At 44.6% G+C, this 15,832-nt stretch overlaps 1 protein-coding gene across 2 annotated transcripts in view; it reads right to left on the bottom strand.

The window, feature by feature from the left end:
* The window catches only part of LOC139227523 (protein unc-13 homolog C-like), an 801,204-nt gene that overhangs the window by 349,139 nt on the left and 436,233 nt on the right, over positions 1–15,832 (bottom strand). For both annotated transcript variants that reach the window (XM_070858323.1, XM_070858322.1), the window contains 2 exons: positions 7,192–7,270; positions 3,527–3,598 (listed from right to left, as the gene is read on the bottom strand). In XM_070858323.1, the coding sequence (XP_070714424.1) occupies positions 3,527–3,598; positions 7,192–7,270 (151 nt within the window). The remainder of the gene's footprint in view (positions 1–3,526; positions 3,599–7,191; positions 7,271–15,832) is intronic.

The raw sequence follows: 15,832 nt of genomic DNA, 5'->3' as shown, positions 1-15,832 counted from the left end.
TGGTGGTGCAGGCTCGAAGGGCTGAATGACCTGCTCCTGCACCTTTTTTCCATGTTTCTATCTCCAACCCTCGCTCGTTGGCCGGGGTGTTGGCCGACAGAATTGGTCCCTCGCCCGGATACAGGGGCTCGGCTTGAAAAGAAGCCTGGAGGGGGGGGGTCGTTGAGGGCTGTGAAAGGTGAACGGAAGGCATGAGAAGCCTACAACATTAATCAAATGAAGCCCAGGTGGGGGGGGGCAGGTGGGGGGAAAGAGGGGGGGTTCCCGATTATTGCGCCTGCTCAGACCTTGGTGTGGTCAATACTAGGGCATCGACCTTGGGGAGAGAGAGAACAAACAACCTTGTTCTGGCTGTCATTTTGAGCTTCTTGCAAAGGTACAATTTAATCATGGGGGCAATGCCATATCTTGTGCAAGCCTTCTGCATGATGGTGCTGCGGAGGAGACAATTGATTCAACGTCATCGCATGAGGAACCTCAGAGCACGTAGGGTGATGGACAGGAGGCCTTACCGACGTCGGCTATATCGAGACAGGCGTTCATACCTGCACCCGAGTGATGCAGACTGTGTCAGAAGGTTGCGTTTCCGCAAAGTTGTAGTACCTGAGATCGGTGAGTTAGTAAAAGCAAAAGCAACCTAGAAGCATCAGGAGGAGTGCTTTTTCAATTGAAGTGAAGATTACAGCTGCACTTTCAGTCTATGCATCTGGATCATTCCAGGCCATAACTGGGGATATGTGCGCCATTTCTCAACATGCAACACATGTCTGCATTCGACTGGTGATTGCTGCACTTTCTGCCCAGAAGAATGACTACATAAAGTTCCCCATGACTGCCCAAGCAATGCGTGACAGGGCTCTGGGCTTCTCCAGGATTGCTGGCTTCCCAAAGGTACAGGGCTGCATTGACTGTACCCACATCGTCTTGCGAGCACATTTGGAGGATTCTGAGATATACAGGAACAGAAAAGGCTTCCACTCCATTAATGTGCAGCTCGTGTGTGACGACATGCGCGCATCATGTCAGTTGATGCAAGATACCCTGGGAGCAACTATGATGCGTTCATCCTACACGAGAGCATTATATCTGCCATGTTTCAGCAGCAGCCAGAAGGGCAGAGCTGGCTATTGGAAGACAAAGCGATGTCATGAGCCTTTCCACCTGGCTCATGACGTCTCGGGTTGGTACCAAGCTTATTCTTTAGAACATTTCAGGTAATGCGCATTTTTTGATGGAGTGGCAGGCGGTAATATGGTAGGCCTGGCTTGGGCCTCTTCAGAGGCTGGTCTGGGGATTGGAGTGTGAGTGGCAGTTGATTCTATCAATGGGCGCGGGGTCTGAGTGTGTTCCCTTATTGCAGCAGCTAACTCCGACATTCCCTCCCTCATGTGCCCGGACAGTGTGTCAACTACCTGCAACATTCCCTCCCTCATGTGCACCGACATTGTTTCCATTGCCTGAGCCATTCACTCCCTCATGTTTCCGGGCAGTGTTCCCATTTCTCGTGCGAGTGCTGTTACTTCTTGCATTGGTCCCGATACCTCATCACCCACCCCACTGATGGTTTCCAGGAGTGATCGCGTAAGGTCAATGCTCTCTGCACTCATTGCCATCATCTGCACCACATCTGTTAGATCCTGCACCTCAGGAGAGTGCTGTCGAGCTCTCCTTCCCCCTCCTCACCCTGGGTGTGGCTCGCTGCATCCCACTGGGACCCACAACCCGGATTGTGGGAAACCATGGAATGTCCCAGCAACACGTATCACTCAGGAAAGGGGCTGGCACCTCAATGGGCGGCACCTGCACCTCCTCTAAAGTGAATACAACAGTGGGGGCTTCATCCATCACCTCCCCCTCACTCCCATGCTCTTGGTCTGGAAGATGGGATTGGAAGATGTTCTCCTCTTCAGGCTTGTTCGTGTCTGAATCTTCTTCTGCATCGGCTTCAGCCTTGTCAGGGTTGGCCCCGAGTTCTGCAAAATATAACAGACCAGACAAATGGTTAGCAGTAGATGAGGGGGCAGGAAGGCATGAGTAGGCTCACACAGAGCAGGCAGCAAGCTGATTTGAAGGACCACGATGAATGATAGTACATTGCATCAACCGAAGCGTAGCTGATGGAGACATCCCAATGAACCATATCATGGCTAGCCCGCGCAGTACTTAATATTTAGCAACGCCAGAATGTGGAATTTGCAGGAATTACCCTCTCCCTCGAGTGTGGGCCCAGCTTGTGCAGTGGTGGTTGCTTTTCTCCAGGCAGGAACCATCAAAGCAGCGAACCAAGGGTGTCAGTGGGTGCAGATTTGTCAGGCCTCCTCCTGTTCGAGTTCTTTCCCTTTTGTTGTGTGCCACCTTCCTCTGCAAAGATAAAAATATAACTTATTAGAGAATGTGTCTTTCTGCTGGGTGCGACATACACAGATGGTCACATTTACAATTGCAACTCCAGTGAATAAATGAAAATATTACTTACACTAACTACTTGACCAAGGTCCTGCCACTTCTTTTTGCACAGTAATCTTCTGCAAGTTGGTTCCAGCGTTTTTTCATTTCTTTTGGTGAAACTTTTATGTGACCTGTGCTGGTGTCCAGCTCGTGCCATCTGGCCTCAATTACAGTAACCAGTGCCTCCACTTCGTCCTGTGAGTAATTCTTGGTCCTTGAGCCGCAATGCATATTATATTGCAGTTCCGATTTTTCCAATAAGAATTAAAGTTCTCACACACAACTGGCTCTTTAAAAATGGCCGAATGCAGGCCGGGAGCTGTACAGCAGATGCGTGGCCGTAGCAATCACGTTAAAAACGGCATTTTTTCCCGCTCATGCACAGAAGGCGTTGGGGGTATCATTTTTTCGGCGCAGTCATTAGGCTCCACCCCCCGAAGCTACAGTACAGGCTGCGTGGCGCCAATTTGAAAAAATAGAACGGAGAAACTTGCTACTTTTTTTTTTGGAGTAGTTGAGGCCAAGATAAACGGGCGTAACTCTGGCAATACACCAAAAACGGCATTGGGGAAAATTGAGCCCTATATGCTGAGAAATTGAGTTAGAATATGTTTATTGATATGGTTTTTAACGCCATCTAGTTTTTACTTTTTAGAGTGGTTATACTTGGAGTTTTGCTATTTCAATAGAACTGCTTCTACAATACAACCTCTTGTGCATCCAGTTGAATGAGCAGGAAGACGAGTAGAAAATGTACCAACAAAAATATCTATACTTTATTAAAATCTCCTGTATGTGGAAGTTTCCTGTGCAGACTCCTATTGTCATGATTCTCACCCTTGTTTTTATGTCAACGTTTAACATTGAAAATTCCTATGTAAACATTTAGATCGTAACTCCTATATGTAAACAATTGCCTGTAATAATGTAACTGCAGAGTGGCCATTAAGTGGTGCTTTCAAACAAGTTTCTAAAGTCTCTCTCCCAAATTCTCACCATCATGTATATAAAAAAAAACATTCATCAACTGACCGAAGTTAATGTCACAGGCAAGATACTAATAAAGAAACACACTTACCAATTCTTGATTGTTTATTGAGGTTCTGGTAACCATGGCAAAAGATATACCTGCTTTCCGGGCAGCAAGAGTCTATTGAAATGGGTTAAAATGCAAATAGAAAGTGATGAGAATACTATTTTTTTTAAACTTCAGGTAGCTAATTGATCTATCTTAGAAACTATTGTAATAAGAAATAGGTGAATTAATGTTTTTATACTCCCAAAATAAAAATTCCTGGAGATTGTGCCCGGTGGGGCTGTAGCCAATGATTGATTTGGAATTAATATAAGGTCCCAGAATCAATTGAGCCGATCACTTGAATCAATCATATTTTGTTCTATACTAGTGACACTCATAATAAGGAGCACGTCCCCTTCATCGATGAGCCTGGATACTTTTCACTTCATGTAATGCTGAGCTTCCAGTCACAGGGCTGTGGGATGTCGATTGATTGAGGCTCAGAGCTGTCCCCTCTCCTTGCTCTCCAGGAAAGGAAAGCAAAAGAAAGTTATAGAAATATTCCAACTTGAATACGGCAAGAAAGGCCATTCTTAAAACAGAACTGCGAGGAAGCGTTTGGCTTCCACTTGGCAACTGTCAGCAGTGAGATGCTTGAAATCAAGAGCTCGCTGTGTGGGGGGGCGGGCGGGGGGGGGGGGGAAATCGCAGGCTCGGTAATGCTGTTCTATACAAGAATGCTAATATCACTGTCAGCACAAAACAATGTACAAAATGCATATTTAATCTGTTTTTTATTAACCAAAGGTACCATGCTCCATATATTTGGTTGTTTTAATGATCTACAGAATATTAGATCATTAAACAAACAGTCCTAAAGCCGTGTCTTTCAAGGACTTCAATATCAAAAGTAAATACATACAAAATAAGGGATGATGCATGCATATCTTTCGAGAAAATCAACAAGATTGCACATTCTGTGCTTGGTTGAATACATTACAATAAATAGAATTCAGACTTCCAGATGTTTGGAAAGTTTATTGGCAAAGAAAAGCTCCTGGACAACAGACACACAAAACCATCAGCAATTTAAGGTCTGATTTTTTGTGGTGGAAGTAAAAAGGGCTAGTGTCAGCAGTGGCTCAATGGGTAGCACACTCGCCTCTAAGTCAGAAGGTTGTGGGTTCAAGTCCCACTCTCGGCTGACATTCCACTGCAGAGCTGAGGGAGTGCTGCACTGTCGGAGGTGCCATCTTTCGGATGGGACGTTAAACCAAGGCCCCTGTCTGCTCTCTCAGGAGGACGTAAAAGATCCCATGGCACTAATTCGAAGAAGAGCAGGGGAATTATCCCCAGTGTCCTGGCCAATATTTATCCTCAATTAACATAACAAAAACAGATTATCTGGTCATTATCACATTGCTGTTTGTGGGAGCTTGCTGTGTTTCCCACATTACAACAGTGACTACACTTCAAAAAAAGTACTTAATTGGCTGTAAAACGCTTTGAGATGTCCGGTGGTTGTGAAAGGTGCTATATACATGTAAGTCTTTCTTTCTTTTATTTAGAAACAATCTTATTCGAGATTTAGAGAAGACAATTTTCCTCTCTCGCTACTTGTGTGCTCCTAAACCCTGTCCAAGTCTACACCTTATGTTATGCTAATGAGCAGATCTGGGAAAATTGGGTGTAAACAGCATGCTTTCATTTGACTGTAAAACCCACTATTAGTGTAAACTGTGCCAAAAGAGAAAAATCCAGGCTGATATGTTTTTGTGTAAAACATATAATCAGTTTGTTTTGAATATTTTCATTATTCATATTGCACAGGTACAACTTTGAACAGAATTACTGTAATTCTAGGGTGAATAATTGCATACCATAATTTGTCTGAATGTAAGCTTGAAAAACAGTTAAAATGAAGAACCTGGATTCTTACACAAAAATATTGTGGAATATTTACTGAATGGCTGGGGAACACAGCCAGAAATATCACCTTGAAAGATAAGGTGCAGCTGTGTTTAAAGAAAAAGAGCAACTATTCCGGAATGTTTAGCACTTGATGGCTGTCATTATATATCTCTATTCAGTGGAACAAAATACTGCTGATTCTTTTTCAAATCGGATGCGATACCAATGAGTTAAATAAAAATGATCTGGAACTTTAGCTCACTTAATCACAATCTAATTTTTGTGAAATGTAACCATTGAATTATCACCATGATAGTGCTTGCTCCACTTAGTCACCAGTGGAATAACTTAAGTACCCATCCCATCACATTAAAATAAATAACTGAATTAACCTTACTGCTTCAGTGGCATCACCAACTCCAACTACTGTGTCATAAGCCTCGACTGAGTGAAAATCAGCCATCTGATCCCGTTTTCAGCTAATCGAGAGCCCAACGTTTCAAATTGTGAAGTCAAAGGAAAACAATTCAGTTTAATAAAAGAGGTATCCAATCAGTCCTGTACCTTGCTCTTTTCCCATAGCTCTCCAAATGTCTCCTATCCAAGTGAACATGCACCCATTTTATTTTATTTTAATTTGCAGAGATAAGCTTCTGGGTTTTAGTAATTAGTGTGACTGAGAGAAAAATGTCAGCTATATTGTCATCTGCAATTTGAAACTAACCGCATTTTTACTGTGCTGAGATGGAAAAACCATTCATATATTTTTGAATGGAAATTATAATCCTCATCCTGCTGAATTTAAAAAAAAAGTAATTGTTACAAATACTGTGACCAGCGCTTGCAGGGTAGCAATGTATGTGATTTATATTTGGAAAGCACTTACCATAGCCTGTTTAATCCAAGAAGCATGTGAAAGAAATTATATTTAGTTGTTAGTTTCATTACCTCTAGTTGCAATTAAAGTATCAAAGCACACTTCAGTGAATTTTGAATGCAGATATCAATTCTGCATAGAGAACGTACAATACAGTTAGCATCGACAATGAATTTCTGTGTCGATGAAATTAAGTGATCAGTGTACTTTGTTATTCTGCTGATTTAAAAATATACCAATGCATTATTCACAATGAGTTTCTAATTTCTACTAAGTCTGGGTAGAGAAACAAACTGAACGGCAAGCCAACCAGCACTACCCTCACACACCCTCCAGTCATCATCATAGGTGGTCCCTCAAACAAGGATGACTTGCTTCCACATGATGATTCAATGAAGGACCCGATATTCCAGTCCTGAACTCCAGTTGAAAGGGAGGAAGATGCCTGTGCGTGGATTTTTTTTAACGTGTGGTGACCGTTGCACATCAACCACCTCACGGGCTTGACAGAGATGGGCCTTTATCCAGTGGCAAGGGTTAACCAGGACTACTGGAGACCTGCTCTGCTGCACGAACCTAGAGCAGTGTGGGCTGGTCTGTGATGCCGCTGGTACTGGAGTAGTACAAGAATGACTGTACTATCCTGTAGTCACATCGACAACAGTAGCTGGTTACTGAAAGACACTGGCCAAAGCCTGGAAACAGATCACACGCCAGAAAATGTGGTGTGATGCAGGGAGATACAATAAATCTAAAAAGTGGGTAAGCAGAAAAACAAAAGAAATAAGACGCAATTTCCTTAGGCTTGTGAATCACTTGTCTTGAATTTAACTTGTCATCCAAGAACAGGCAAGTTTTTCATCTCCGTGTTATGATTGTTCGAGAGCAAAAGATAATTTTCAAATAAACCCAAACGATAATCCAAAATATAACTCACCAAATCCCGAACGATAGGCATTGTCTTCTGTCGCCGCAGATCTGGCATACTGTCAATGCCATATAGCACGCTTCCAGCCCTAAAACAAATCATACAGTTTAGTAATGTGCATTACATATTGGCCCAGAAATTGTGGTCAGAGGCTTCCTGCGGGCAGATGCCTCCAACCAAATTTTTTTTTTAACTAAAGTACCTGGTGGTCCCGGAGGAAAGTATACTTGCAGTCCAAGGCCTCCATTCGCAGCCAGCGTATGGACTCACGCACCCCAGGAACGTACGCGCAACCTGGGATCACATGGGCCTGGGCCACCAATGAACATGGAGTATTCTCATTGATGATAATGGGAGTTCTGTTTGTTTGAGCTCCCATTACGATGAGAATACCCCCAAAACATAAACACAACACAATACATTTTTTTTAAAACTCACATATTAATTGAAATTGAATTTAATTAAATGTTTAGGCCAAAAATTTATTTTTTTGATTTTTTTTAATATACTTTAATAGGGGTAAAAAATAAACACCTTAATGGACAAGGTTTTTAAATATAAAAATTAATGATAACATTTAATTTTTCTATCTTTTAAAACTCTTATGCTAGTAAAAGTAGGCTACATGCCTGCTTTTACCAGGCATAAGAGTTTGAAGGACATTCGCTGGGCAAGAGTTGTGCAAATAGCCCAAATCTCTGCACACGAATGTCCTTCCCCTGGTGATGCGTGCGATCTGTCAAAAGATTGACAGCTCGCAAATGCTGGTTCTCGGCACATGCGCACTGCGTGCCGAGAACCGGCACTTGTGAGGCCTCTTCAGGCGCGTGCGCACATGGTACACACCCAGCGAGGCCACAATTTACGGGCCATTATGAATTCGAAAGCTACAGTGGTATGTTTTTCACAATAACTTGAGGGGAATTCCTAGGTCCTACCATCTGATTTCTTCTTAGCATTTTGTACAATTTGCTAGGCATGAACATGAGTGTGTGTTTATAGGGTATATTGTGTTACCCAAAAGATAGCCAGCAATCATTGTTCGCTGCTCCTATTATTTTTCCATTTTCTCGCCAGCTGTCTCCCCTTTTCTAATCTCCGAATCTTAAGGCATTAACTCCTTGTTACCTACAGAGCCTTGGGCGGTAGTATGGCTTAGTGAGTAGCAACTCGTCTCTGAGTCCGAAGACTGTGGGTTTAAGTCCCATTCCAGGGACTTGAGCACATTAATCTAGGTTGATGCTCCAGCGAAGTGCTGAGGGAGCACTCCAAAAGTGCTTCATTGGCTTTAAAGTGCTTTGAGACGTCCGGTGAAAGGCCCTATGGAAGTGCAAGGCTTTTTTTTTTTATCTCTCATGTTCCCAGTATCCATGTGTGAGCCTTGACAGTGACCCTCACTGAGCTGTTCAATTGCAAGGGTTGATGGATCGTGGTCAGTGGGTATTCTGGCCTTTTCTCTAATCCAGGGGTGCTGAGCACAAATATAATGCTCCTGCGGCCACTCTGGTGGAGATCTCAGTACAGACAGGAATAGAGTCCAAGACCTTCTTGAGTAATTTGACTCAATTGATATTTGGATGAACTACTCATTTTTTTCTTTAAAACATCATAGGACTGGCGGACTGCCGATGCCAAATTGTGGGATAGCTGAAATGGCAGAATTTCCAAGCCAAGTATTTTATCTTCAAGTTAAAGCATTAAGTTACACTTTCAAACCACGAAGGTAATCTCTTCAAACAAATCCCAAAGGGCAAGTCAAATCAGGATTCATTTTATGCATTTTTGTTTCTCATCTGCTTCCCTAATATCCATTCAAATGATGCTACATATAAAAATCATACCTAGCAGAACGGATTCTTCAACACTCACTCTTTATTCATAACAAAACCATTAGTTCTATGCATGTTTTCACCTTCACCACACAGCCTGGACGTCCATTCTAAGCATTGATGACACTCTGCATGGAGCAACTTCCTCCTATCAGTCTGAAGAATACTTTATCTTAGTTTTAACCTGTTGTATCCCCTTGTCCTATTCCCATAGTTTACCATAGTAGCCTGGAATTTCCTTCAAGTTGTTCCCGCATTCATCATCGTAACTTTGGCAGAACCTGGCACAAACCCCAGTTACGCATTTCATGCTAAGTTACGCTTCCTCAAAGAAAACATGGGGTTGGTCAGGCAGGACCTTCCCCATTCAAAGCAGGACTGACTACTAGTTATTAGGTTGTTGTTGTGCAGTCCCTCGAAATCAAGGAAGACTTGCTTCCACTCTAAAAGTGAGTTCTCAGGTGACTGTACAGTCCAATACGGGAATTACAGTCTCTGTCACAGGAGGGACAGGCGGTCATTGAAGAAAAGAATGGGTGGGGAGTCTGGTTTGCTGCATGCTCCTTCTGCTGCCTGCGCTTGGCGACGAGACTCGAGGTGCTCAGCGCCCTCCCGGATGCTCTTCCTCTACTTAGGGCGGTCTTTGTCCAGGGACTCCCAGGTGTTGGTGGGGATGTTGCACTTTATCAAGGAGGCTTTGAGGGTGTCCTTGAAACGTTTCTTCTGCCCACCTGGGGCTCGCTTGCCAAGTAGGAGTTCCGAGTAGAACACTTGCTTTGGGAGTCTTGTGTCGGGCATGCAGATGATGTGGCCTGCCCAACGAAGCTGGTTGAGTGAGGTCAGTGCTTCGATGCTGGGGATGATGGCCTGAGCGAGAACACTGACGTTGGTACGTCTATCCTCCCAGGGGATTTGCAGGATCTTGCGGAGGCATCGTTGGTGGTATTTCTCCAGTGATTTGAGGTGTCTACTGTATATGGTCCATGTCTCTGAGCCATACAGGAGAGCGGCTATTACTGCAGCCCTGTAGACCATAAGCTTGGTGCCAGATTTGAGGGGGAGGAGATCGGAAGTCTCTAGACATGATGCTCCAGCCACGATGAGTGTGGGGTAGGCTTGATGGACCAGCTGGTCTTTTCCTGCCCTTCATTTTCGTATGTTCATATGTATAGTTTCTGAACAAAACATTACATTGATTGTTCTTGCTTCAGTGCACCAAAATACAGTCGTTTCTGGACAAAATAAACAGAGCACTTAAAAGATGCTGCAATGGGCAACTTTGAAATTGATGTTAATGCAAATGGTTTTTGCTTTTTGACTGATATAAGTGACTGCCCCTTTTAAATGTGGACATTTTAAGTGGTGGGGACCGGAGAGAATACTCCATCCTTTGCAAACTTGTGAGGATTTAGAACTCTTATACAGAAATAACTCCTCTTGGTGAATGTTGTATATGTAAACTTGTATTTACTCTGTACAGCCACCAGGGGGCTCATCCCCTGGAGTCCCAAGGGATCCCATAATCCCTTGGGAGCACAGGTATTTAAGGAGGCTGGAGAGGCACTCTGGAGACCTGCAATAAAAGACTAAGGTCACACTTTACTTTGAGCTCACTGTGTTCAGTCTGACTCTTTCTCCATACATAACAACTGGCGACGAGATACAGATAGAGAACCCAAAGATGCAGAGAATAGTGGGCATCCTGGAGAAATTCTCGGAGGGAGATGACTGGGAAGCTTTTGTGGAGCGACCCGACCAATACTTTGTGGCCAACGAGCTAGATGGGGAAGAGAGCGCTGCCAAATGAAGGGCGATCCTCCTCACCGTCTGTGGGGCACCAACGTATGGCCTCATGAAGAATCTGCTCACTCCAGCGAAACCCACAGAGAAATCGTACGACGATTTGTGCACACTGGTCTGAGAGCATTTGAACCCGAAGGAAAGCGTTCTGATGGCGAGGTACCGGTTCTACACCTACAAAAGGTCTGAAGGCCAGGAAGTGGCCAGTTATGTCGCCGAGCTAAGACGCCTTGCAGGGCATTGCAAATTTGAAGGACACTTGGAGCACATGCTCAGAGACTTTTTCATATTTGGCATTGGCCACGAAACCATACTTCGCCAATTTTTGACTGTCGAGATCCCAACCTTGACTAAGGCCATAGCAATAGCCCAGGCGTTCATTGCCACCAGTGACAATACGAAGCAAATCTCTCAGCACACAAGTGCTGCTACAAGTACTGTGAACAAAGTGATGTTGTTTTCGAATCGTAATGTACAGGGCAGCTACACGTCCACAGATGTCTCAGAGTCCACCATCAAGGGTGATGAATGCAAGGCCATTAACACCTTGTTGGCGCTGCAGGGGTGATCATCGTTTCCATTTATGCCGATTCAAAGGGTACGTTTGCAAGGGCTGTGGAACAATGGGACACCTCCAACGAGTGTGTAGGCGAGCCGCAAAGCCTGTTAAACCTTCAAACAACCATGTTGCAGAGGAGGACAGATCCATGGTGGATCATGACGAACCAGAGCCTCAGACCGAGGAAGCAGAGGTACATGAGATGCACACATTCACCACGAATTGTCCCCCGATAATGCTGAATGTTGAACTAAATGGACTCCCGGTGTCAATGGAGCTGGACACAAGTGCAAGCCAGTCCATATTGGGCAAAAAGACTTTTGAAAGATTGTGGTGCAACAAGGCCTCAAGGCCAGTCTTAACTCCAGTTCGCACGAAACTAAGAACTTACACAGAAGATCTGATTCCTGTAATCGGCAGTGCTACCGTAAAGGTCTCCTACGATGGAGCGGTGTACAAGCTACCACTCTGGGTGGTACCGGGCGATGGTCCCACGCTGCTCGGCAGGAGCTGGCTGGGAAAGATATGCTGGAACAGGCACAACGTCTGAGTGCTATCGCCCGCTGACGACACTTCGTGTGCCCAGGTCTTAAACAAATTTCCTTCGCTGTTTGAACCAGGCATCGGGAAATTCCAAGGAGCAAAAATGCAGATCCACCTAATTCTGGGGGGGCAACCCATCCATCACAAGGCGAGAGCAGTACCATACATGATGAGAGAAAGGGTAGAGATCGAGTTAGACCGGCTGCAAAGAGAGGGCATCATTTCACCGATCAAGTTCAACGAGTGGGCCAGTCCTATCGTCCCAGTCCTCAAGGGAGATGGCACCATCAGAATCTGTGGCGATTACAAAGTAACTATCAATCGTTTTTCCCTGCAGGACCAATACCCACTACCAAAGGCCGATGACCTCTTTGCAACACTGGCGGGGGGAAAGATGTTCACGAAGCTGGATCTGACTTCAGCCTACATTTCGCATAAACTGGAGGAATCATCGAAGGCCTTCACCTGCATCAACACACACAAAGGTCTTTTTGTTTATAATAGATGCCCGTTTGGAATTCGATCAGCCGCAGCGATATTCCAGAGAAACATGGAAAGCTTACTGAAGTCGGTCCCGCGCATGGTGGTCTTCCAGGATGACATCTTGGTCACAGGAGGTTCTTAGTCGACTCACCCGCGTGGGGCTCAGGTTAAAACACAGTGCGTTTTCTTGGCACCTGAATGGAGTTCTTGGGAAGGAGGATTATGGCGGATGACATCAGGCCCACGAACACGAAGACGGAGGCAATCAAGAACGCACTGAGGCCACAGAACGTGACGGAGCTGCGGTCGTTTCTGGGATTCCTGAACTACTTCTTACCGGGTCTCAGCACACTGTTAGAATCACTGATTGTCTTACTACGAAAAGTGAACGAATGGGTTTGGGGCAAAAGCCAAGAAAATGCCTTTGTAAAAGCGAGAAAATTGTTATGCTCAAACAAATTGCTTGAGATGTATGTTCCATGTAAGCGTTTGGTACTAGCATGTGATGCGTCGTCATATGGCGTCGAATGTGTATTGCAACAAGCTAATGATTTCGGGAAACTGCAATCGGTTGCTTATGCATCCAGTCTATCTAAGGCTGAGAGAGCCTACAGCATGATTGAGAAAGAAGCATTAGCGTGTGTCTGTGGGCTAAAAAAAATGCATCAATACCTGTTTGAGCTAAAATTCGAATTGGAAACCGACCATAAGCCACTTATATCCCTGTTTTCCGAGAGTAAAGGGATAAATACCAACGCATCGGCCTGCATCCAGAGATGGGTGCTCACGTTGTCCGCATACAACTACGCCATCCGCCACAGGCCAGGCACAGAAAACTGCGGCAATGCTCTCAGTAGGCTGCATTGCCCACCACGGGGGTGGAAATGACGCAGCCCGCAGATCTAGCCATGGTTATGGAAGCATTTGAGAGTGAGCAATCACCCGTCACTGCCCGGCAGATCAAAACTTGGACAAGCCAGGACCCCTTATTATCTCTAGTCAAAAGCTGTGTGCTTCACGGGAGCTGGTCCAGTGTCCCAATGGAAATGCAGGAAGAGATAAAGCCGTTCCAGCAGCGCAAAGATGAACTGTCTATACCCCACAAAAGACAGTCTGCCTGTAATCGGGTAGTGGTACCAAAAAAGGGCAGGGACACTTTCATTAGTGGTCTCCATAGCACCCACCCAGGCATTGTAATGATGAAAGCGATAGCCAGATCCCACGTGTGGTGGCCCGGTATCGATGCGGACTTAAGAGTCCTGCGTTCACAGATGTAATACATGCTCGCAGTTAAGCAATGTACCCAGGGAGGCACCGCTAAGTTTATAGTCTTGGCCCTCCAAACCGTGGTCTCGGGTACACGTCGACTATGTAGGCCCGTTCTTGGGTAAAATGTTCCTTGTGGTTGTAGACGTGTATTCCAAGTGGCTTGAATGTGAGATAATATCGGCTAGCACGTCCGCCGCCACCACTGAAAGCCTGCGGGCCATGTTTGCCACTCACGGCTTACCCGATGTCCTGGTGAGCGACAACGGGCCATGTTTCACCAGTGCTGAGTTCAAAGAATTCATGACCCGTAATGGGATCAAACAGGTCACATCTGCCCCATTTAACCCAGTGGCCAATGGTCAGGCAGAGAGAGTAGTGCAAACCATCAAGCAAGGCTTGAAGAGGTTAACTGAAGGCTCACTGCAGACTCGCCTATCCCGAGTCCTGCATAGCTACCGCACGAGACCCCACTCACTCACTGGGATCCCACCTGCTGAACTGCTCATGAAAAGAGCACTTAAGATAAGGCTCTCATTAGTTCACCCTGATCTACATGAACAGGTAGAGAGCAGGCGGCTTCAACAAAGTGCATTTCATGATAGCGCAAATGTGTCACCGAGATTGAAATCAATAATCCTGTATTTGTATTGAATTATGGACAAGGTCCCAAGTGGTTTCCCGGCACTGTTGTGGCCAAAGAGGGGAGCAGGGTGTTCGGGTCAAACTTTCAAATGGACTCATTTAGTGGAAACACTTGGACCAAATTAAACTCAGATTCACGGACTATCCTGAGCAACCCACCTTGGACTCTACCTTTTTTGATCCCCCAACATACACACCAGTGGCAACCGGCACCACGGTTGACCACGAAGCAGAACCCATCATCCACAGCAGCCCTGCAGGGCCCAACACACCAGGCAGCCCAGCAAGGCCAGCTGCACAGCAACCCAGCGAGGGCCCAACAAATGATTCAACAACACCAGCTTTCACACCGAGACGATCAACCAGGGCAAGAAGGGCTCCAGATCAACTCACATTGTAAATAGTTACACTATTAACTTTGAGGGGGGGGCAGGGGGTGGATGGTGGGAGTGTTGTTATACATGTATACTTGCATTTACTCTGTACAGCCACCAGAGGGCTCATCCCCTGGAGTCCCAAGGGATCCCATAATCCCTTGGGAGCATAGGTATTTAAGGAGGTCTCACAGGTTGGAGAGGCAATAAAAGACTAAGGTCACACTTTACTTTGAGCTCACAGTGTTCAGTCTGACTCTTTCTCCATACATAACAGTGAATATACTTTTTCTCAGTGGACAATATTGGTTGAAATACTCGGTTATTTCCAGCTGTCAAATCCTATGAAAATTTCTTGGAAGGTCCCTGAAGTCCAGAAGTTATTTTCAATAAAATCAGCCTTTTTTGAACAACAGTTGTCAACACTATAATAGCTCTCCAAGAGAGATTACAGAAAATGTCAGCATCAAAGGTCATTCAACACTTCCAAATACTCTAAAATAAAATCACTGTGGACCTGAAGTTTTAAAAGCTTCCCTGAAATTGGGATTAATATCTTCTGTCAGTACTTTGTAATCGTTTCTCTTTTTAATATTTCAAAACGAACATAATTCTGAAATATTTTTGCATCAAATGAATAAGGTTGGATGCAAACAATGCACATTGAATACTCAGGATGCGGCTCTGTAAACTAGCTTTCAGCAATGAATTTTGACCATGACATCTGAAGAATAAAAATATTTTAAATTGCTGCTGCTCTTCTGTATGCGAGGACAGCGGTTTTAAAATAAATCTCTCAATCATCAGCTATCAGAAGATTAGCTCCTGTCATCTGCCCTTTTATATTGTAAATGAAAATCAATCTGCAAGGTTTATTTTATGAAATAGAGGATCTTGTTGATTTTTTATTTATTATAACGATTAAAGCAATATAGTTGCTAGCTAAGTGAAAGTCCCAGTTTGAATTTTTTTAAAAATTTACTTTATAGATGAAAATGTCAGGAGTCAGACATTGAATGAAGGGTTTATGTATTTAATATGCGTTATCTGATAGCTTGGAGTTTACTTCAACAATATTTTTGATAGCAGTTTATATCATATGATGCGATCACACTCCAAGTGGATTCTCGTGAGCGACCCATTAATATCTC

The sequence above is a fragment of the Pristiophorus japonicus genome, chromosome 17, assembly GCF_044704955.1.
Source record: "Pristiophorus japonicus isolate sPriJap1 chromosome 17, sPriJap1.hap1, whole genome shotgun sequence".
Classification (NCBI taxonomy): Eukaryota; Metazoa; Chordata; class Chondrichthyes; family Pristiophoridae; genus Pristiophorus; species Pristiophorus japonicus.
This window is presented reverse-complemented; position numbering and strand designations above follow the sequence as displayed.